We start from the raw sequence: 26,194 nt of genomic DNA on the forward strand, positions 1-26,194 counted from the left end.
CTTTTTACGCAATTACTTATTTTTAAAACTTAACAAATACTTATAATTTCGTCAATTTTGAATATAAAAGAACACTATAAATTTTGAAAGATAGTTAGTTATTTTCTACGTATTTCAATTACAACTGTTTTTATATCTCAATACACTACTTTAAACAAATATTATAAGCAATTTTACTTTTTTAAAGATTTTTTAATAATTTTTAAAATAATCAGGATTAAAAAAAACTTGTAAGACAATTATTTCTGAGACCTTACTGCATTTATTATATCATCAAATAAAAAATCTCTTTATTCAACTTTTTGCAGTTATGCCCACAAACATATGACATTCATTACTTACCAATAACTTGCAGTTATTAAAGTATAATTATTGATTATTTATTAAAATGTACACTTTTCTGTGGGTGAATAAAAGAATTTATAGTTTATTACAGCAGAATACCTGGGCAATAAAAGAAAGTTGTACTTGTTATAGAATTTAACGGTTATTATTTCATTGGAAAAAATGCTTATCTGTTATTAGCATTATATTAAAAAACTTATTTTATGAAAACGTAAAAAGTTATCAACACGCATGAGAAATTAATTTTGTTTCGTATTTTATTTAAATGCTTTTTTTTTCATTTTTAATAACAAATAAAAGTACTATAGTTGTATGAAAATTCATTTGAAAAATACACAAATTCTTACTTTTTTGGATTGTAACGTTGAAAAAAACTTTTTAACAGTCACAGGACTATTATTGCTTAAACATTCGATAAAAAACATTTCATTTTCTTCTATTTTTAATTAAACTAATAGAAAAAAGATTCTATGTTAAAATGTAAATAACTTTCTATTAATTTTTATTATTAGCTTAATAATGTTCATGGCTGATGCTTTTGCAAAACAGATCCCTTTTTTTCGAAATGAACTGTATTTGTAAGCAATTCAAGGGGTTTTTTTCAAGGTGGCAAAAATTTCCTTATACATAATTTTTGTATGCCCTTGCTGTGTGATTAAGTAAGTAAGAACATGAATCTTTGTTAACTGGTCTGGAGGATGGTAAGCAGAGAAGTGGAGATCTAAGTTAACATTATTTTATAATATGCAAGGTAAGCTAGAATCATTACTGTCTACAAATTTTGATTTTTGGATAAACAATTTTTTGGGCGTGTTTCAATGTTAATTTTCAGATTTACTTATGTCTTGAAAGGTTATAAGAGGCTTCATGCATGCAACTGTCAACAAAGGTAACTCGTTGTTAACGAACAAGCAAATAAAAACCAACTCAAACAAAATACCATGGTCAAGAGCTATGGACTGTATATTATTACAAAGTGTGACTGGAACTCTATTTTCTTAAGAAACCAATTTCGATACTCAATTCCAATGAAAAACTGAAAAAATTCTAAGTTTTAAATTTAAAGACTATATCTCATACTCAAGCTATGTTTTTGTTTTGAGTAAAGATTATGATTATTAAGGACAATCACAAACGTTTTAAGCATTCAAGAAACTTAAAAAAGGATCTTCTTGAGACAAAGTCTTGAGTTTTATATTTTACTATATCTACATTTAATTTTTTCATCCTATAAATAAAGCTCAAAATCTTATTTATTTAATTTGACTTGTAGTTTCATTTTTAAAATCTTGCTCAGCTAAGAACAAATACCATCAACTTCTGTTGATTTCTTTATTCACATAAAGGAAGTAAACGTCATAAGTTAAATTTACTATTGTTATTGCACTTAGGACGAGCTGACAAACTCAAAGCGTGTTATTATCCTACTTAATTGAAATAAGCAATTTCTTTACAATTTGATAACCACTAATTTTTTCAGACATATACAGTAACATTATTGTTAAATAAAAAACACGTATTTTTAACGTAAGCATCACGAGTTAACAATCGTTGCTACTCTTTCTGATTCCAAGTTCACTTCTAAGTTATAGCTAGAAAATTAAATAGTGCTTAAATTACATTTAACGGTTTTAAAAAGAATTTTCGACTTCAACAAATTCTTAGTAGCATCTGTGTCTGCATCGAACTTAGCAACGGAGCTACTTCTTACGTTAATAGGCTCTATTTCTTAACTCAAAGCAGAAAAAAAACAATTTCCTTAATTGTAGGTTTATGATTATCGCATGACCTCTCAAATTATTTGGCGTATTAGTTTTAGACTTATTGGACTTGTTGGTATCAAAATTGCTCAATGGATTGGTGTTTGTGTTGTTGATCAGATTGTTAGTATTTTTTGATGGTTTATTATTACAATTTAAATTACTAGTGTTACTTTTATTATTATTACCCAGGCTTATTGGAACTATAATTATTATTAATATTAATGTTATTACTCGATGGGTAAGTATTATATCAAATTATTATACATTGAGCTCTTTACATCTAAATTGCGCTATGTATATTTTTTATAGAAACGTCGCGCTTATTTTTGGAGTGAAAATCGGTGGAGTGCGAAAAACTTTGTCAATTAAAAACGGTTAACGCACCTTCCTGGCAAGAAGGAGGCCCAGGTTTGACTCCTGGCCTAAGCGGATAACTTTTTTTACTGCTTTGTTATTTTTAATTGACAAAGTTTTTCGCACTCCAGCGATTTTCACTCTAAAAATAAGCGCAACGTTTCTATAAAAAATATACATAGCGCAATTAAGATGGAAAGAGGTCAATGTATAATAATTTGACATATTATTATTATTGTTGCTACTATTATAATTTCCGTGGTTACTGTCATTGTAATTTATGTTGTTATATTTATTATTATTATAATTATTATTATTATAATTATTATTATTATAATTATTATTATTATAATTATTTATATTATTTCTTGTTATTATCATAACTATTATTTTTATTATTATAATTATTATTATTTTTATTATTATTATGACTCATATTTTTACGATTATTATTATTAAATTTTTTTTTTATCCAAGATTGTCCAAAATTCCTCAATGCACGATAAAAAAAGGTGCATACTATTTTTCCATGTGGGACTTACAGTCTGCCCATAAATACTTGTTTCTTGCTACGATGTTCTTAGCGATATTAACTGAATAGCCACTAAACTAGCAAAACTTATTTCCTGGAACACCTGGCTTAAAATCCGTTTTCATAATAATACTTTGAGCCAGGACCACGAAGTGTTGACCATTGACGTAACTTTCAATTAGAGTGCCGCTACCATTATGATGTTGTCTTCTTTTTAGTTTGTCTGGTTGTCTGTTGTTTGGTGAGAACGTTGATTTCCGTTGCTTCCTCGTGCTAATGGCTCGGGTAAGTCAGTGCAGTTTTGTTCTGTTGTGATCATATAGCTTTTATCCTCTTAAATCTTAGTGAGACATACGTAAACAGATCATGTTTTTCTAATACCATAAATAGAAGGGGCCCTCAAATCATGTACATCAAGTTGGCTAACTAATAAATCGCTTGCGATTCTTATTTGATTATATTGTGTGCGTATATTGTGTCATTTGTGTGTGTACAGGGTATAAAAGCAACGAAATTGAAAACTCTGACTACATTACAATTTTACATCCCCTTGGTAAGAGTCAAAGGTATATTATATTATACACTTTACTTTATTTGCGTTTATTGTATTTATCAAAATTTGCATTATAAAGAATTTTTTTTGTTACTCATAGATTTTTGTACCTGATAAGGGCTGGGACATTGTTCAAAAGACCGCAACGTCGTTTTGTTTTTTAATAAAAACAAAATTTTAAAGTACCACCATTGAACGTGATTTTATTTGATTTATTATATTTATGAAATAGGAGTATGTAAGAAAATATTTTTATACAACAAATTTATTAAATATGTGGATATAACAGAAACAAATTGCAAGTCATGTGCTTAAAATATATTAATAATAGAGATCTTTGTTTGTGTTGGTATCATAAAAACTATTTTTATAGACTTGAAAGAATTGAAATAAGATACATAAGTTTGTTACTCGATACTTTGTTAATATCCTTAATAAGCATATTCGTGTCAAAGCGTTCACCTATTATGAAAAGGCTCGGTATTTGTAGTATAACTACGTACACGTTCATACTTATACTAGTTATGCAACAAATAAAAATAATTTACAATATTTGATGTTTACTTGTTCAAATGTTTCTCTTAACACTAGTCGCTCTTTTCAACTTTCTTATTTTCTAGTTAAGCACTTTATATTCTTTGCATTTTTGATGTTACGTCATGAAGATAAAAAAATAAAAAAAATAAGAAAATAAATATAGAAAATTTTAAAAAAGATACAAATTAAAAGAAACAAACCAGTTTTAAGTTCATTTTTACCGCGGGTCCCATGAACCATTTATACCCCCTGGTTTGTTTCTTTTCTTTTAATGTCCTTTATTTTTTTTCTTTTTCTTTTATTTTTTTTTCTATTAAATCTTTTTTTTTATACCTGTTTTAATTTTATTTTATTTTTCATTACATCGTATGCTTTAACGTCTTTTTTGATTTTATTGAAATTTTTTACCATACTTTATTTTACTACTTCTTTAATTTTTTTTTTTTTTTATGAATATCGTTTTTTTTATTATTTAAAATTTTGTGTCATGTATTTTTGTTTGATATCTTTTTTGAGGTTTTTTTCATTTTATTTCATTTTTTTATGTCTTTTCTGACTTTATTCTCTCTTTTTGATTTCATGTTTTATTTATTTTTAGTATGATTTTTCATATTATTTTTCTTATCATATCATATTTGTTAATTTTTTTTTTCACTGAATTTTTTTATTATGATTTTAAACCTTTTTTTATCTTTATTTTTAATTGTTTATTATTGTATCTTGTTTAAATTTTTCTCATTTAATTTCTGCATATAAATTTTTTTTAAATTATTCGATGTTTTACTTAATTTTGTTCAATTATACAGCTAATTAGTACAACTCTTGTTTTACTTCTATATACTTATTGAATGATGTTTTGCCATTATTTTCTCATCGAATTTAGAATAAGTGTCCTTAAAAACCATTAAAATATTACGTAACTTGAAATATACGTATACAATTATTTTACATAATTTAATTTTTATTGATTTAATACATTACTTTATTTATATAATTACGTGACATTGTAAGATAATTTATTTGTTGAATTTAAAATAAGAGTTTCTAAATGCATAAAATACTAATTTTTAATGCGTAATAACGTGCCTTATTTGATTTAATCAATATAATCATATTTATGTTTATTTAATTTTTTGTTTTTTTTAAATTTATTATTTAGAAAAAAAATTTTTATTTAGAAGGAACAGACTTCTAGTAAGCGACTTTCGTTTTATAAAAATCTTTTGTTGTTCAAATTCTAGCCCTGCAAGCGCGTGACGTAAGGAACTTCGTTTTAATAAATAATCAAATAAATAATTTATCATTAGTTCAATGAATTATCAGTAAATGCATATGAAAATGAAAAATAAGTTACGAACTACACGATAAGTATAAGAAACCGGAATTCTATAATCGGCAGTGCTCGTAGCAGAGTGGGTAAGGTACTCGACTCGTATGGAGGAGGTCGAGGGTTTCAATCATCTTTGATGGAAAGTGTTTCTTTTTTCTTTTCTAGAATTGCAGAAGAAAAGAATTTAAAGTTAAATAAAAATTAGTGTGGGAAAATAAAATTAAAATTCGTCAAGAAATTAATGGCTTCGGAGTGAGAAGGGGAATGGTGGGCCAAGGTGTGGTGGAGCGTAGTGCAGCACGGTTAGAAGATATATTGTGGGGTAAGGAGAGTAATGTAGGGGACTGATGGTGAGGGAACGGGGTAAAGGGGGAAATACAATGAATTAGGAGAAAGAGACTTTTGGTGAGCCACTTCCATTTCATACAAACTTGTTGTTTCTCAAATTCCAGCCCCCCCCCCTCTCCTAATACGTGACATAAAGAACTTCATTTTAAAAAACTAATAATGAAAGAAGACTTTTAACTTCTGATGCCACTCAGCTTTTCACTAGACTCACTGACTATGACTATACACACAGTACACGCTCACTTTATGTATATACGCACAGTGCAGGTAACCCACTTTAGCATGAAATTCGCTTGTGAACATACTTAAATGCAACGGTATACCTATACTGAGCAACGGCAGCACAGTGAATAGCTTTCTTTCTCTCCCTCTCCCCTTACTCACCTTGCCTCGGCTCTTGGCTCCATTGGCTTGTCCTTTTAACTTGCCCCCTAAACTCACTTATTTTCTTATCTCCTCTAACTTGCTCTTATATCTGTAGCGCGAGAAATTGGACAGCGAGATGGGAGATCTTACTATACTGCCGTTTTTTCCCCTGATAAGAAAAGCCACTAGACCTAGCATAAGAAACATAGCTTTCCAACGTTATCTCCTACAGATTTAATTAGTAAAATTTTTCTACTGACTCCATCGAAGTAAATGTCTACCAAATCTACAGAAAAATAATGTTGTAAGATACGAGATTAGAAAAAAGAAGTCGCATCTGATATTGACATGATGTGGACCTCCTCCTCATTAATATGATCCTGTTCAAAAAGAATAAAACAGGTAATCAATTGAGTTTAAGGTAGGTGTTAGGGATACTATTATCTTTATACTTTTACAGCTGACCTTATATTTTAAATAGATAATTTACGTCGTCTAACCAACACATGTATGTCGTATTGCAATTTAGTAGTTAAGTATAAACATATAATTCATACAACTACTTGCGCTCTAATGATACTAATAATAATAAATTCAAAATTACTATGCTCAGCTGTCTATCACAGTAAAATTGGGCTTGGGCTTTTAAACTGGTTATACTCTATGCTACATATAAACGAAAGTCTTAGTATCTCATGGAAATGAAGACACTAATATAATTTTATTTATAAATATTTAATTTCTTATTTGCAAACTGCAGACTAATAAATATTGGTCACTTAGCTTTAGAAATAAGTAGTTGCAACTATTATTATTGTAAATATTAAAATATTATCATTACACTTACTTTGGATGGGTTAAAAATTTGATACTCACCTATTATCATACCGTCTGGCTCCAAATTACCATATTATACTTACCTTTTTCAAAATTCGTTGGACTAATCGTGATCAAGATCTTAGATTTTTTAAATTTCATCTGGACGATGATGTTCAGAATCAAAAATACAACTTTATGATTCAGTATTAACAAAAATTCAAAAAATGTATCAACGAAATTAAAGAAAAAATAAGCTTACAAACAGTCAGGGTCTCTGTTTTGTTAGGAACAAGGACTGCATTTTTTCATATCACAAAAGGAGAGTAACATAAGAAGTTTTTCCTAAGCTTAGTCATAAAAATATGATTTCACTTAGCTTGTTAAAGATGAGATCTCTAACATTTTAAACAGTTTCGGAGAGTATGTTATGGACTTTAAAAAAAATTTAAGTGGAGTTATGCATTCTTTATTTTTAAAATGTAGTATGAGCCCACAATAAGCCCTTTCCGTACCCTGTAATTTTGCTCACTATTAATATAGAATCCCTTTAACGTACGCAAGGTGCCCACCATGTGCTTACCAAGTATCCCCCAAGTACTTGGAAGGTACTTTACAAGTATCTGCTAAATGCTTACTAATTACTCACTGACTTGCTACTAGGAGCCTGACAAGTACTAACTTAAAACATATTAGGTACCCATATAGTGCTATCTAAGTACATGCCAAATGCCCTCCAAGTACATTCCAAAAGTCTGTTAAGTGCCTATAAGGTTCTTTACAAGTACTTACCCTTGCCCACCAAGTATTATACCTACCAAGTACTCACTGGGTGTCTGTCAAAGTCACTCTTAAGTATTTCTTAAGTACTTGTAAACTGTCTTCCAAGTACTCATTAAGTACCTGTTAAGTGGATGCCACATAGCGTTCGGCTCCTTCTACGTGCCTGTCAAGTACTTACTAAGTGTTTGCCAAGTGCCTTTTATCCATAACTACGACTATAAATTAATTATTTATTCAAGTTGTCGTAGGTGTCTTTTAAGTTTGTTATTATAAAAATGTCTTATCACTTTGATTAATGAGAACATTAATGTTTTTATAGCGTATTTACTAGTGATATTTGTTGATTATTAAAAATAAAGTGACGAGTTTTAATATGTAAGTTAAACGATAACGTGTTTTATTAAGTAATATTATCTTAGATTTACACTGACAAATGTATCTTATAGTAGTAAGTGCCAACGATTTTGCACTTTGCAATAACATTAGCATGCCACTTTTCGATAGCTGAAGCCTTATGGATCTACTTCTTAATAATAAATAACTCTTGGCTATATAGTTGTCCGTCTACACCAAATAATACTTCATGGCAATCAATACTACTCAGAAGTTGTGTCAAAAAGTCTGAAATCAAATAATTCTAGAACGGACTATTCAAACATAAGTTTACAAAAAAAGTGTTCTAGACTGATTGGGATTGGCAATACCTTACTCTAATACGCTGTAAAGCTTGATACCGTAATGGCAAACAGAATACGTACTTATAAGTATCAGAAAGATGATCTTAGTTTAACATGTATGTAATAAATTCTTAAATGTACGAAGAAAAAGTTAATATTGTTAGAGTTCATATGTATAATATAATTAAATTTTTGAGATAGTTTTACGAATATACTGATTGATAGAAAGAAACTAAAATACATCTAAAACGCACTCTTAAATCTTAAAATAAAATTTATCTGTTAACTGAGTCAAATTTTATAGTAGGTCGTTTAAAAAAATTTTAATTTCATAGACTACAAAAGGTACTTAGCAAAAATATATTTCCTAATACTTTTGTTTACGTGACTACTACTAAAAACAGCAGCTATCAGTGAGAACTACCTCATGTAAAGTGTAGATAGTAGTAAAAGAGTGTCTTGTATAGAAGTAATAGTGAGTATTATAAGGCTATCTTAAACCATTTTGATTGTTATGTATCTTCTTCAATATTTAAATTTTCCAGCTATTCTATTATCGTAAGTATTATTTCAATACACAATAAAACTGGCTATTTTATACCAGGAAAATTATATTGCAACAATAATAGCTACCCAATGGTAATGAGAACTTGCAATTTAAAAAAGTTTAAATAAACAAATTCACAGAGTCAACATTTATTCCAGAGTCATCATACACAAAAAATTAAATTCACCATGTAAAAGTTGTATTACGTACTGTGAGATATGAAAAACAGATAAGTCAAAATGCATTATTTCATAAAATAAGGAACAGATTAAATTTGCTATCGAGGATTCGACGAGCTATTTAAGCAGGTAATAAAAGTGTGTTCTTAATAGCTGCATCCAACTTCTTGTTTTTATTGTATAACACATACGATAACAATTTTTTGATGTTGTTCACATAAATGAATAAAATTGAGATTAAGGCATTATTTTTCAAAAGCAAATACATATTTAATTAAGATTTAAGTTAAATAGCATAAAGTATTACTTTATTAGGAACAGTTCAATTACTTACTTAACACTTAATTGTATAAGAGAGATAGTGTGTGCAGATTTCGCCAGGGACTGAGGCCCGTTGTTATAAAGACGTCGTTGTTTTATAAGAGAGGACCATAAGACTCTCCACAGTCTCTAAAATATCTTCCGTTACTTTTTACAGCCACTCTTGTGATGTAGAAAAAAAGACTTTGGATATGTACGAGTGTTATATATTGCTCATACGATTTGGGTCAAACCCTTCAAGTATTAATAAAACGTCCTACAAACATTAACTTCCATTTATTAAACCTCCTACATTTTTCCTCAGTTAAAGTATCTTTTTAATGATAAAGTTAGCTTCTGTTAGATTGAAACATGTTATACTTTTTTTCAAGCATTGCTCATAGAGCAACAAAAGAAAACTCCAAATTTACAATTATTAAAATTTGCAGATAATTTAAGAAACTAATAATTACAAAATTTTTTTAAACAGTTTCTGTATAAATTTTACAATGCTTAAGCCCAAAAGTAGTTTTTTGGACACAAACAGTTACAAAGTGGAGGGTTTTTCACGTTTTCTACTTCCATAATCTCTACCTTCGTTTTTTTGTTTTGTTATTACCGTCCTTTTCCCCAAGTATGCGAGTCTTTCTTGGAAAGCTCTCCTCAGGCAACTTGGTCATCCATCCCAGTAGTTATTATTTACAGGGCGCAGCAGTTATCTCAAGCAGACTTCAGTTTCTCTCCAGTTGAATGGAAGAATATTTTTTAACCATGTTACTCGCTGTACTGATCTTTCTACAACGAATATTGACTTAGCCAATCAGCTGGGCAGGTATTGGCTTTACATAAAAAATGAAGCCCTTGAAGGTCCAAATATCACCAGAAGAAATTTCTATTTGTTAGTAAACATTGGGTTAGTTGTGGTTTGGCATGCTGTGTAATCGTCTCATCGAAAATGCCCAAGAAAAAATCTGGATAATTTTCGATGAAATTTAAACCCACGATTTCTCAAATTTCTTTGGTTAGGAAGCTAGCATGCTAACCACTGAGCCATCAAAGCTCTTATGTATTGGTTTAGTATCATGTACAGGTAAGTTAAACTCTACTAGTAGACACGTATATATAGCATAAAAAAATGTAATCCGTAGAAAAATTTCGAGATCCCATTACTTGCTAATTATTCAAAATAATATTGAAGTGATTGCATGTTAAATTCTCATCATAACTATAAATATTGTTTCACATACCTTAAAAAAATAGGTTTTGTTGTTTTTATACGTAAATGCAGCATCGATATTTCCTGGTAAACCCTTCCATGATGATTTTATAAGTCTTGGGTATCCTGTTTCTATTCCATTAGAAGTCAGCTTCCAGTAGTAATTACCTAATCAATTATTAAAACAAGAAAATCTTGTATTAAAAATTTTTAACAAAAAAAAAAATATTTTAAGAAACACATTATCTAAAATAGCTCAATTATTTTGTATTTTTTGTAGGTAAAAGTTATTATTTATTTGTCTATAAAAAAAACTTATGCAAATTAACAGTAAGGTTATTATTAATAAATTTATCATAGTTATTAAAAGACTAATACATACAGTTTAACATAAGTTACAAAGATTTTGAGATAAAACTTATTCATTTGTACATTATGTTGCTGGTTCTCTGGTCAAACTAAGAGTGATTTGTGTAATTCTTTTATAATAATTAACTAAAGCTAAAGCTTAGTATGATTAAATTGAAATCAGTCTTATAGTAACGCATAATAATGTTAGTATATTCTGGTAACAAACATAAATATTTTTAATAAAATATTAATTGTTGATAAAAATTCTAACATAAGCAATTACAAAATTAAGCCTAGAACACGTCTCTTATTCTTAAAGTTGCATACGTCATAGCTATTATAAATGCAGAATTTACTTGTCATTCGTGATAGTATTGTTCCAAACATTTATTTCCGTAGAGCGCATTCTTGAATAAGAAAGTTTATTTTTTCAAAAACAAAAGATTAATTAAAATACAACAAGTATTTTTTTAAAATTTAATTTACACTCTTCATGCTATTAAATTTTTTATTAGTTTGAGAATGGAATTAAGATACAGGGAAGGTTTTGTCAATGTTATTAAATACATTTCTATAGCTTACTTTTCTAGAAAATTTCAAGGAAAAATTAACATAATTACATCTTGCTCTCGAAGTAGTCTTAATTTTGGTTACGAAAATAAACACAAACCTAGTTTTATATCTTCAGTACCAGAATCAAAAGAAAAGTTTTTCTCTCAGCAAATTTATTTAAGGTCATTGTAAATCCGTAAGCTTTTTTTTTAATTTTTTTGTTAAACACTGTTGTAGTGTTATACAAAATTAAATGTTGTGACGGTTAAAAACTATTTATAAAGTTATAAGTATAATGTTATAGATTTTTTAGTTTAAAATACAGATACTTTCAATCTTAATAGCTAATTTAAAAATATCAAGTCAAAATAAGTTACGCACGACCATTTATACGTTGTTGAGCACATTCATTTTTATTTATTACAAGTCTTTCTAATAATAATGATTAGTATTCATCTGAAAAACACTTAGAAATCTTCAAGTAACTTCGAAATGGAGTCTCCAACAAAAAGTGTTATAAATTAAAACTAATCTTGCCATTAGTTGATAACATATTCAATATTTTTATTAGAGAAATAACCTTTTTGACAGCTTATAAATTTTTTTAGTAAATACGAACTTATGTAGAATCTTTAAAGTTTGTTTAAATTTATGTCACTTTTAACTGACAGCACTATGTGTGCTTCTTAGTGACAAAATAGGCAAACAAATTTTATTTCGTCACGCTAGAGCATGAAGGCCCAAGCTATGTGTTTTACTGTAAGAATAAGGTTAATTTTAACTCCTTGCTACTTACGAATCACAGAGTAGAAACACGGGAAAAGTAGTTTTGTCTTAATAAAACATTGGCTTCATTTACTTATTTACCAATTAATTACAGAATGCCAATTTTTTATTAGATTTTCGCTTGTATCGTTTCTTCTATTGCTTTTAGATGAAATTTTTTACCAACAATCTCTTTGTCATAAAATTTTCTGTACAAAAGACTTTTTTTCAGACGCATTATTTATTGTTAAATACACAATAAGGGCAGAAAAATGCAAAAGGAAAATGCTTGTACCAAAAAACATTCCATTTTTACACAACAAAAAGCTATTCTTAAAATTTTAAAATAATGGCTAACTTTTCGTTAACTAATTTTCTAGGGTTTAACTTTAGAGCATTATTACAAGCATTATAAATGGTTTTTTACCAATTGGCTCTTGTGAAAACATTGTATTTAACTTTATTAATAACTATAAAAATTGATTTTTTTTAGTTTTAACGTTTTCTCTTGAAAAACTGAGTATTGTAACTTAAACAATTGCAAATATCTCTGTACATTCTGCATATTTTTTTTGCAACAAATGGTATTGTGATATTTTTAAAACGCAAATTTGAAAGAAAAGAATGCTCTAGCTTACTGTGATCTTACCTGCATCATACTGTCAGAGCAATTTATAAATTTTAATTCAAAGGATGCTAAACAAAAATTGAAATTGTTGCGTTGCAATAAATAGTAGCAGCTTTGTACTCTTATCTGTACTGGGTGGTCGACTGGTTGCCGTGCATATGGGCAAAACACAAGCTGTGGATGGCATTCAAATTTATATAAGTTGCTGTACATCATTAAACAGTAAAAAATATAGTATTATACATTCAATATGCTAAATCATAAAATTAAATACAAAAAAGAATTACAAAAAAAATTAAGTAGGTGTCTCGGGACCTATGGTAGAAGTGAGACTTGCAACTTATATGTTATTTAACTCGGTATAACAAAAATTGAGAAAATCAGATTACACCTAATTTTTATAGGTCTTTAAGAATCCGATAGAAAAATAGTGAAATTTATACTATTACTATGTATAGATTTGAGCACACGTGGTCCTAGAATACACATACAACAATATATTACTTTGTATCACGTGATTTACGCATTTTATGTAAATCATTATTTGCTATTATATGTCTTTTATTACTTGTACAAATCATTGGTCATGTTATATAGAAAGAATCAAGAATTTGCTCCATACTAACCCACAAAAAGTACTTTTGTCTAGTTACGTGAGACAAAAATTCCTTTTATTAAAAATTTCTATTTTTGCAATTTAAATGACATAATGTATGTACAATTTTATTTTTTTTGGATCATTGTATTAAACAAATAACATTTTTTTTTAATTTTGGCTACCATAAAAGTGAAATAATCCACTCCATCTGTTTGAGTTTCAGTAAAACAATAAACATAAAGCTTTTTTCTATTGCAAAGATGGTTTTTTCATTTAACTTGTTTTCTATAATTATTTATTACTTAATATTTAAATTTTTCACTGCTTATAACTGATATTTGCTATTCTAAACACTATTAATAAGACTACAGATTTTGATGAAGTGAAAATTGTTCTTAAAAACAGAGAATAAAAAATAATTCAATTGATACATAGGATATATACGATTTAACTTTGCCTTTGGAATATGATTTATAATTTTAGAATTATTATGTTTTTTTTCATTTGACGTGTATTTGTGCACGTTAATAATTTTTTTCTGTGTGTAAAGTTTTTTTAGGCCTATCTGGCTTTTCTTTCGAGATATGACCGTTTTTCTTATTTTTATAGGTTGTGTTGTGAACAAAAGGTTCTCCGAAAATTTTGTCAATATCCGTTTACACATGCCATACTCCATTAGATGTATTTTTTGACTTCTTCTTTCGAAGATACAATCAAAAAAGAAAATACATGATATTGTATTTGAGCATAATCCAACCCCTCTATACTTGTGCACCTTGATCATACATTTGCTCTTTTGAAAACTCATAAGAACTGTTATTTTGAGACAATTTCCCTTTTCTTTCAAGATACAGTTTTTTTTCCTATTTTCAAAGTTAGCAATGTATTATATAACATAATAAATACTTCATACATGTTTTTTAACGTACATGTATACATATAAAAGAATAAATACAAAAAAAACACGATTAATACTATGGATTTTTTTAATACTTTTAAGAGATTGTGCACTATGATAGTTCTAATATACAGACAGTATGCAACATCACAGTGAAGCTCTAATCCACCCAAATTTCCGGGCAAACCTGGATATCTAACTCTTAAAAATGTCAATTGTTTTTCTCTTTCTTTCTCTTTTCTCCATACCTTGTCCTCAGCTTAAGCAAGCACACTGTTTTGATCATAGCGTAGAAACATACATACCTATAATACACGTGTATATATATACTAGTGGGTCTGACGCCCCCTGCGCGCTCTACGCACCAACCGCCCACTTACAGATTGAGTAGACAAAATAACGACATTACTCGTGTAATAACCAATGCAGGCTGAGAATGAGTTCATTACAGCAAAAAACGTGACTCACAGAGGAGTTGATAGAACAGGTGATAACGTAAATATTAATTTGCCAATAGAATTTCCAAATAATATCAGAGAAGGTCTTTCACTACACGAATTAGAATTAAAAATAAATGCTACAGTAATACTAATATGAAATTTTAGTATATCAGACGATCTCTGCAATGGCACAGTATTTAAAATAACAAATGTATTTAAGTATAATATAGAAGCAAAAAATAATATTGGAAGAAAAAAAAGGAAGCAAAGTTTATATTCTAGGTAAAGTTTTAACAATCACACATATCAGTCACAATCCTGGGCTAACATGTTACGGATGTAAATAATGATATTGATAATGTTAGGGATAATACAACAACATTAAATATTGGCACCTCATTATCATTACCTTTTGTCTTCTATAGAAAACAATTTCGCTTTGTATTAGCATTTTCTGTATTTATCAACAAATCACAAGGACAAAGTTTCAATTTCTTAGGATTATATATTAAAAAACCTTTATTCTCTCATAGACAATTGTACGTTGCTTAACAAAGATGTAAGAATTCAAAGAATATTTTTATTTAAAATAAATCCGAGAATAAATAAGAAATTGAAAATATTGTATAGCAAAAAATTTTTCACTGATTCAAAAACATGTAACTTTAAAGATCGCATGTAAACAGACATATATTCATTTATAAAAACCATGGAAAAAAAACATGTAAGAAATGTGAAAAAGGTTTCAAAAAAACAGATGGGTTAAAACGACACACGAAATGACACAATATAAAATTAACAAAATGAATGATTGTTTTAAACGCTTATTTGTGTTTGTCTATTTAATAAAACCTTCTCCTGAATTTTGTTTTTCTGTAAATAAAAATCTCAGTGAATCAAAATTTTTATATTAAGGTGAAGTACACATGGACCAGAAAGAGATTCCAAATGTGAAAGTTTAATCAAGTTAAACAAATAATAGTTCTTTAGAGACATATAGTGAGTAAGGGGAAAAAAAAGATAAAGGGAGACCCATGATCAGTGAGTTGAAAAACCCTAAGAACGAGGTATAACTTGGGTACTAAATTACATATATAATTTTTAAAATTTCAGATGGTAAAATATTATACAAATAAGTTTTTTTTTTGGATGATGTAGAGAGAGAGAGGTGGTAAAAGAGTAAGAAGGAGGTGAGGGTGAGCGGGGAGAAGCAGGGGGGGTCACTTAAATATAATTTGATCAAAAATGACGTAAAAATAAGTGAGTAACTATATGAATCGAGGAGGAGTTGAGGGGGAGCTGAGGAGAAGCAAAGAGGAGTAGGGAGAAGCGGGAGGCTGAGACTCACTCATGTCAGTACAATTATATATACACACACATATAGATATGTGTATATATTCCTATATTGTATAGTTGTAAGAGTTAAGCGAGATTTTGCCCCCCCCCCCGCCGCCCCGCAGCACCCCATCAGCTTCAACACAAATGAGGTAGTTATTCTTTCATTTTCTTACATTTTTTGGGTAATCCTACTTTTTTGCAATCTCCCCACGCTCTCCACAGCTCCCCACCCCACTTCCTCAAGCTTTCCCATGTATAATTTAAATATGTTCGTAAAGCCTTATATATTTACTGTTACAAGTGGTCTTATCTTTACGTATAATTTTATTTGACCATAACAAAAAATTTTGTTACAATTATCTTACTTATGATGTTTATATTGATTACATACTCTAAAATAAAAAGTGATAATTTCTTTTATAACTTTATTCGCATTTAATACACTTAAAATTTTTTCGATGCTTTGACATTCCTTTGTGTGACACACATAGTTTTTTTTGTCTAATATTATAATGCTACACAAATCACACACAAAAAATTTTTTTTTTGTGAATTTTTTCGTGCGATGATAGACACTCTGGATTTGAAAATTTTGAGTAACATTTGTAACACAAATAAAATTTTGCATTAAGGATGGTGTATCTGAAAACATATTACAAAAAACAGATTGTTTATGATAACATAAATCTGGGTACTAGACGGTACTGAAATTTGCTTTTTTGATAGAAGAGAAGAATTGCTAAAAAGTACAAAAATAGTAATAAACTATTAAACAGTTTTTTTGTTACTCTAAAATTTTATTCTAAACACTATTTTTAATTTCAAATTTGTTTTCTGATTCAATTTAAATAAAAATTTTTTTAGGGTTTTTACATCTAGACAATGCAACATACAACTGCCGATGAGAAACTAATGGTTTTCCAAGGTATAATTCTGAGGCATTAAACCTTTGACCTTGAGATTTATTGATAGTTATAGAAAAAGCTGAGGTAAATGAGAATTGTTTTCTGTCCAATGTAAATGGTAACGAAGAAGAATTGTTTGTTTATAGTGTTATTCTTGGAATAAAGACTTTATTTCTTTTTTTTTACCTGTGATTGTTTCAGCTTTGATGTTGTATTTAAAGAATTTCGTAATTCGTAATCTTGTACCATTGCAAAGTTCTTTAGATATGTTTAAGTTTTGTATCAACATAACAATAGCGTTAATTTTTCAATTCAATTTATGTGGAGGAAGACCTTTTTTAATACTATTTAAATATTCTGTAGAGAAATTAATATAAATATTATCGTCTGATTTATCTACTCCTTTGTAAGTTGCTTTATTAATACTATAGTACGTTGCTAACGTTTTTTCCATATTATTTGAAATTTTTCTGCCCAAAAAATGAGTGTATTTATTGTGAGATGTTTAAATTGTGTTAAATTGAGAGTATATTACTTTAAAAAAAAAATAAAAATAAATAAAGGCCAAAAATTGGAAAATTTTATGGTTTCTTGAACAATAGTAAGTTTGCTACCGTTTTTTACTACTGGGAGAATTTGACGAAAGTCTCCACCTAAAATTGTTATTTCACTTCCAAAAGGCTTACTACTACTAGATAAATCTTTTAAGGTCCTATTAACGATTTCTAACGCTTCTTTCGGTATCATAGAAGCTTCATCCTAAATTATTTCTTCTACATTACGTAATTTCCGTTTATCTAGCTCAAACTGGAAAAATGCACTTTCTACAATGCTTAAGTCTAAGAGAAGTCCGAAAGTTTTGTGAGTGGTCATTCCCTTAGGGAGCAGAATAGAAGCAATACCTGACCAAGCCATTGTGAAAATTTTTTTTTTAATTAATATGAAAAAATAAATTAACGTTTTATATAGAAAAGTTTTTCCAGATCCACCGGGGCCATTTATAAGAAAATTTTTTTTTTTTAAATTTCATTATTTCTTGAAAAATTTGACGTCAATCATGACTGAGTTGTGAAAACATTTTATGGAATTAATGTTTACAAAATATTTGTTCATTATTGTCGGTATTGATATTTTTTTATTGTTTCTGTTGGTTCTAGTAAACTAAAATCTTTACAAGACATATTTTTAGAATTGAAAATTTCGTTTAAATGTAATAGAGCTTTATTTTGATCATCTTTACAATTTTTAATGAAAATTTTTTTGTATTTGTTTCAAATAATATTATTAAAAAAATTTTCTAACATAATAAACCATGCGAGTAGTTTACGTCGTTGAAATGGCAGCATAACGTTACATGCTTCTTTAAAAATTTTTTTTGTTTTAAAAATCGTGCCCTACTAAATCCATAGAAATAGCTGTTGTTAGTCAGCGGAAATAAAAAGTGATTGTTAAAAATTTATATTATTCATTATGATCAATGTACATTTATTACATCCATAAATTTTAAGTAACAATTAATATACTTTGGGTTTTTTTCTATACTTCGTACATCTAATTTGCAATTACGGGGGTTGGTGCGCAGAGCGTGCAGGGGGCATATATAGTTATAAGAGCTTAGAAATATCTATTGACACATACATGATAGACAGCTCATTTAAAAAAGGGAGCCACTAGAAGAAATAATAAAACTTACTAACAAAAAGTCAAGGGCACATATCTCTGTCTACATAAACTTAACCACTTTTATTTAAAACTCGCAGCTTCCTCTTTATATCTCCTTAAAAGCAGACCAGTAATCATTCCCCAGCGTAGAAAATTTATTCCCGAGTTTTTTCGAAAAATGCCATAGTCTTCCGAATTCTGTAAAATATACTTTAACATATTATTTTCATATTGAAAATTCATTTCATCATTTTTTAAGGCTTTAAAAAATATTAATACAAACCTTAATTAAAAAAATTACAACTTATAGTACAATAAAAGGGGGGGTTTGCACATGAAGCGCTTAGGGCGGCGGAGCCCTACTAGTATATTATATATATATCCCTATATTATATAGTCGTTTGTGTCAGGCATTTCTCATAATCTCCCACAGTCATCAACAGACCCTCCACAGCCCCCTATAGACACCCTAGATACCCAGCCCCCACAGCCTCCCTACAAGTAGGCTAAAATTCGACCGTCCTCTTCGTTAATTTGACTTAATATAACTTTTTTCTTCAACCCTCCACAGCCCTTTCACAGCCCCTTTACAGCCCCCTCACAGCCTCCACATACAATTTTGCCTGTCCCCTCACAGACCCCTCACAGTCCCCCCATAGACTCCCCACACCATTCACCCCATTCACAAATTACCCCTATTAACAATAAATTTCGATTTTACTTTGTTTTCAAAATACTTATTTTTATTTATTTTTTCACACCACCAAGGATGCAAGAAGATGGACCTTAAACATTTAAATGAAACATAAAATCTAGGTTCAACAATGGAAAAATGTAAGGAAATAATTTATTAAAAATCGTAATATTATAATTATAAAATTGTTGGAAGTCATTAATAAGTATAAATCTCTCAGTGCATTCAATTTTTTTTGTGTTACTACTATTTTAAAACAATTTAACATTTATTCATTAATATACGTACATATATGGCATGATACAACCATTTATATAAACTACAATGTTACATAATTATTAAATAATAATAATCGTGGAAGTATTGCCTAATCTAAAAGGTTAAGTGAATAACCTATTAAATTTAGCTCTATCATAACAACGAAGAGTTAGAACTTTTCGCACTCAATCGTTAATTCTGATAATATTTAGAACGATACATATGTATATTTGTTTCATGTATATTATAAATTTATACATGTTTAAGATGTTTCAATATTTTATATGTATATTTATATATATTATTTCAATTTAAAGAACCTCACTGTTTCTTACCTATTGCTTAGTTATTATAGTATAGTTCGTATACGTGTTATAAAATAATTGTTGTTGTATTTTAATATTGTAAGTCATTAAATTTTTCTTACAATAATTACTATCGTAATAAATTATACATTATGTCATGCATACTAGTTAAATGATAAAATATTAATAATTGGATTTTTTATTCTTAATAATACTCAAAGAGAAGTAATAAATTAAGTTAAAAAAAAATTATAGAGGTAATGCTAACTTCTATATTGTTATTTTACAGAAATAAACAAATGCTTTAATGTCATTCTTGCTCGTATGTTTTTGCTGTAATGAAAGTTTTAAAAACTTATGAAACAAAGCTTATAAATCAAAATTTTGGGATACAGCGTAAAATGACATATTTGTCAGAAAGAATTTAAAAGAAATACACATTTTAAAAAACACATAAAAACACATAATACTCATAATAGAGATACTTGCATTGAATGCAAAAAAGATAATCTGGAAAGGATTCATTAAAAAGGCATGTTAAGACATATCATAAGAAAGTAAGTAAAACTTAATTGTTGAAATTCGATTAAATGTTACCATAATAATAAATATGGTGATACATGATTATTTCATTTATTACAGAATTTTGATGAAAGCGTTTTTTTAAGAAAAATGAAACCACCAACAGATTTTATAAAATTTTTTGAAATTTATAAATAATTTTGTAATATGTGCAAAAATTTAAAATATTCATTTCTGTACATAGTAAGAAATAAAAAAGTAAATTAAATTCCACATTTGCTGTTTCTCAATACTCTTAAAAAAATGACATTAAAGTAATACAGATAAATTTCAAGTAATTAAAGATTTACGGAAAAAACTTTTAAACTTTCACGCCAGGAGTTGAAGTGGGGCACGAAGGGGAGCGAATAGTTGCCTGGCTATTTAAGAAAAATTACATAGTCGTAAGTTTTAGAGCAAGGTTTTGCTCCCCCCTCTCCCCCCACATCCCCCGCTCCCCCCCAGCTCCCCCTAGCTCCCCCCCCAAATAAGGTAGTTATTCTTTCATTTTCTTGCATTTTTCGAGTAATCCTACTTTTTTGCTAGCTCCCCCCGCTCCCCTTGGCTATCCACTAGCTCCCCCCCAGCTCCCCCCCATTTTCCCCATGTATAATGTAAATATATTAGTAAAGCCTTGTATATTAACTGTTACAAGTGGTCTAATTTTCACATATAATTTTATTTGACCATAACAAAAAATTTTGTTACGATTATCTTACTTACGATGTTTATTTTGATTACAAACTTTAAATTGTCTTTTAAGGTCCTCTGCTCTTACATAACCTTTTCCACAATTTTGACAAATATTTTTTTGAACGTTTTTTTCACGACTCTTTAAATGTCTCTGTAAGTGATAATTTCTTTCAAAACTTTTTTCGCATTTAATACACTTGAAATTTTTTTCAATGTTTTGGCATTCCTTTGTGTGACGCAAATAGTTTTTCTTGTCTAATATTATAATGCTACACAGATAACATACAAAAAATTTTTTTTTGTGAATTTTTTCGTGCGATAATAGACACTCTTTATTTGAAAATTTTAAGTTACATTTGTGACACTGATAAGATTTTGCATCCATGATGGTGTATCTGAAAACATATTACAAAAAATGGATTGTTTATAATTACATAAATCTAGGTACTAGACTTTACTGAAATTTGCTTTTTTGATGAAAGAGAAAATTTGCAAGAAAGTATGAAAATAGTAATAAACTATAGAAAAGTTTGTTTGTTACTCTAAAATTTCGTTCCAAACAATATTTTTAATTTCAAATTTGTTTACTGATTCAATTGGGATACAAATTTTTTTTTAGTTTTAACATTTAGACAGTGCAACATATAATTGCCCATTAGAAAATAATAGTTTTCTTAAGTATAACCCTAAGGCATCAAAACTTTGACCTTAAGATTTATTGATAGTCATAGGAAAAGTAAGGATAAATGGAAATCGTTTTCTGTACAATATAAATAGTTGTTAAGAGTAATTGTTTGTTTGTAGTGTTATTCTTGAAATAAAGACTTAATTTTCTTTTATTTTACCTGTGATTATTTAAGCTTTGATGTTGTATTTAAATAATTTTGTAATTCGTAATCTTGTACCATTGCAAAGTCCTTTAGATATGTTTAAGTTTCGTATCAACATAACAATAGCGTTAATTTTCAAATTCAATTCATGTGGAGGAAGACCTTCTTTAATACTATTTAAATACTCTGTAGGGAAATTAATATAAATATTATCGTCTGATTTATCTACTCCTTTGTGAGTTCCTTTATCGATACTATAGTACGTTACTAATGTTCCTACCATATTATTTAAAATTTTTTTGTTCAAAAAATGAGTGTATTCATTGTGAGATGTTAATATGGCTTTACTTATAAAAGAATCATTATCATTATTAAAAATTTTAGAACACACATCATTTGTTTTCCATGTCTGAGGAATTATAAAAGTTTTAATTTTGCCTTCTCCTATATCCAGTAGCAATGAAGAAAATTTTTTATTTATCGAACGTATATTATTTTTTAAATGAAAAATATTAAATAAAGGCCAAAAATTGAAAAATTGTATGGTTCCTTGAACAATAGTTATTTTGCTTCCGTTTTTTACTACTGGGAGAACTTGATGAAAGTCTTCACCTAAAATCATTATTTTATTTCCAAAAGGTTTTTTACTACTAGATAAATCTTTTAAAGTTCTATCAACGATTTCTAACGCTTTTTTTGGTATCATAGAAGCTTCATCCCAAATAAATACTTCTACATTACGTAATTTTTGTTTATCTGGCTCAAACTGGAAAAATGCACTTTCTATAGTGCTTAAGTCTAAAGGATGTCTGAAAGTTTTGTGAGTGGTCATTCCCTTTGGGAGCAAAATAGAAGCAATACCTGTTTAAGCCATTTTAAGAATTTTTTTTTTTAATTTATATGAAATAATAAATTAATGTTTTGTATAGAAAACTTTTTCCAGATCCACCAGGACCATCGATGAAAAAAATTTTTTTTTTAAGTTTTATTATTTCTTGAAAAATTTGACGTTGATCATGACTGAGTTGTAAAAACATTTTATGGAATTGATGTTTACAAAATATTCTTTTATCATTGTCAGTATCAATATTTTTTTTATCGTTTCTGTTGGTTCTGGTAAACTGAAATCCTTACAAGACATATTTTCAGAATAAAAAATTTCGTTTTAATGTAAAAGAGCTTTGTTCTGATCATCTTTACAATCTTTAATAAAAATTTTTTGTATTTGTTTTAAATAATATTACCAAAAAAATTTTTAGACATAATAAACCATGCGAAAAATTTTGATTTACAGAAATTTTAATTACTTTTTTAATGTTATTTATAGTTTTTGATTTAGTTTTTTTTTTTAAATGGTTTTTGATTTTAAATCAAGTGTTCGTAAATTTTTTGTGATTTATTCTACTTCGTTATCTTTTGTCTCGAGACTTATCAAACACTCTAAAAATTTCTCCTCATACTGTAAATAATCTGATAAATAAAATTTTTTTTTTATATTCATTTTTTTTAACTCCTAAAATTATACTATCATTGTTGTACTATATTAAATATATAATGTTTTACCCTCTTTTTGTTGTTGCTCAATGTCTGTTGAAGAGGTATTTATTATAAAACTGTTAATTGTTGCTAAATTACGTGAAATAAAAACTATTAAGAAATAGGTTTTATCAAATTTGTAACAATAGTAATTAAAAATCTTGCAAGAAAAAATGTTTATCAATAATTTGAAAATGTTAACATGATATAAAATGTTTAATGAACATTATCTGTACACAAAAACTTGAAACTAGCCAAAAAAAATTTTTTTACTGTCGCAGCGCATGTTATTTGCGCAGGTGATTGACTCCCCTAGTCATCGCTTACTGTTTTGATTAGCTATAGCGTATGAGTTTCTTTGGTTATATACAAGCTTACAAAACGTAAGCCTCCCATATGTCAATTAAAGTCTTTAAAATAGTTTGTTATTATAAGTGAATGTGTTAAGCTGATATCCTTTAATAAATAATATTAGAATTAAAATAGTATCAGTGCGAGTGAAAACAAGTTCAAATCACCGTAATTTGGTGGAGTTACTAAAAGCTTTGAATATACGAGACTGTTGTAAGTAAAATTTTTTGTTTCATTAAATAAGTAATTAATATATAAGGTTGACGCTAATACAATAGTGATAAAGATAATGATGATGATGATGATGATGATGATTATGATGATGATAATTATAAAAATTAACCTATTACTAAATACATAATATTGTGTATTTTTTACAGTTCAATCTGAAGATGGATCAAAACCGTAATAAATTAGTTAAAGTTTACGAATGTGCATCATGTGACAAGACTTTTTCTAAAATAAGTCTTTTAATCAAACATTATTTTGTTCACAATAAAGTGAAAAATTTTAATTGTGAACTTTGTGCCCAAAGATTTAATCAAAGAAGTAACTTAAATTTTCACATGAAGATCCATAAAAATGAGAGAGAATATATTTGCACTGTTTGTCAGCAAGGATTCATTACAAACTCTCAACTTAAATCTCATTTGAAGGTGCATACAGAGGATAGGCACAATATATGTGAAATATGTGACTAAGTCTTTACTAAAAAAAGTCATTTAGACAATCATAAATTAACTCATCTTGATGAATCTAAATTTGTATGTTATATATGTCAAAAATAATTTAAAAGGAAAGATTATTTAAAAAATCATTCCTACTCTCATGATAATTCGAAAGCGTACGTATGTTTTACATGTAATAAGAGTTTTTCAAACAAGAGCAATTATTATCGTCTTATACATAAATGCAATGCAAATAAAAAACTGTGATAAAATGTTATATCAGTACAAAATAAATATTATTTACTTTATGAATTGTTTTTTCGATTTTTTTGAGTTTGGATAAGAATATAAATATATTTCATCAACTAATAACAGAAGTAGTAAAAAAAATAACATTTAAAAAAAATATTAATGATAAAAGCAGGATAGAAGTAGTAGTAATCGTATTATTAGTAGGAATAATAGTAATTATAGTAGAAAGTAGTAGTAGTAGTAATTTGTAATTTTCTTACACAGATCTATCTTTAACTTTAAATTTGGACTTCAAGTTCTCTGTAGATGTAAAAGGAAGAATTTTTTTTTCGTTGTAATTTGAGAGTCTAATTCGCTGTCAAATTTTTGTTTAGACATTTTGTAACTTTTTAAAACAAATTTACGAAGTAAAAGTAAACGAAGAAAAAAATACCAATGTGCCAAAATTTTGGTTGTAAAAATTTACCAATGGGCCAAAATTTTGGTTATAAAAAATTAAAAGAATAAAAACAATCAACTAACGATATTGTTGGAATTACAAATTGATTTTGTTTTAAATTTTGTCATTTTTGACGATATTTGAAATCTTTTAATACGTTGTCATTTTAAATTTATAAAAATTAGGCATAACTAAGGGAAAAAAAGTGATTATTAAAAATTCATGTAATTAATTATGATCAATATACATTTATTACATATGTAAATTTTTAGTAACAATTAGTTTAATTCGAGTTTTTGTTAACTTAATGCTATAGTCTTTCGAATTCTGTAAAATATACTTCAACATATTATTTTCATACTAACAATTAATTTCATCATTATTTAAGGCTTTAAAAAATATTAATACAAATCTTACTTTGAAAAAATTACACTTATAACACAATAAAAGGGGGGGCTGGCGCGCGGAGCGCGCAGGGGGGCTGAGCCCCACTTGCATATATATATACAAGTAAAGTAGCAGCATGAGGGGATATTAACTAGTGGCTTACATGCAAGAGAGAGAGAGAGATGCAGCGGTAATAAGGGTGTAAGAGAGGAGATTGTGGCTGTTCACGGCCAAGCATAAGAAACTGCACTTCATAAAAAATTTATGTATTCAAATTTTTGTGTACTCCATAAACTGTGCAAATATTTTGGTAAGTATATGTGCTGTAGCAATTTCCGTAAACTTCGTTTTTTTCGAAGAGACATAAGTAGACATAAGTTAGTTATCATTTTTGATTCAATTAACATCAACCAGTGTTTAAGTTCTGTGATCAGTAA

General features: G+C 28.0%; 1 protein-coding gene across 1 annotated transcript in view; it reads right to left on the reverse strand.

Annotated features, from left to right (window-relative positions):
- Positions 1-26,194, reverse strand: part of LOC106639005 (matrix metalloproteinase-14-like) — a 797,797-nt gene that overhangs the window by 223,496 nt on the left and 548,107 nt on the right. Inside the window, exon 7 of the mRNA XM_089589223.1 lies at positions 10,678-10,814. Coding sequence (XP_089445349.1) covers positions 10,678-10,814 — 137 coding nt within the window. The remainder of the gene's footprint in view (positions 1-10,677; positions 10,815-26,194) is intronic.

Source organism: Copidosoma floridanum, unplaced genomic scaffold (assembly GCF_036245765.1).
Source record: "Copidosoma floridanum isolate Cflo_tuat_1 unplaced genomic scaffold, Cflo_Japanese_pri ptg000008l, whole genome shotgun sequence".
Lineage (NCBI taxonomy): Eukaryota > Metazoa > Arthropoda > Insecta > Hymenoptera > Encyrtidae > Copidosoma > Copidosoma floridanum.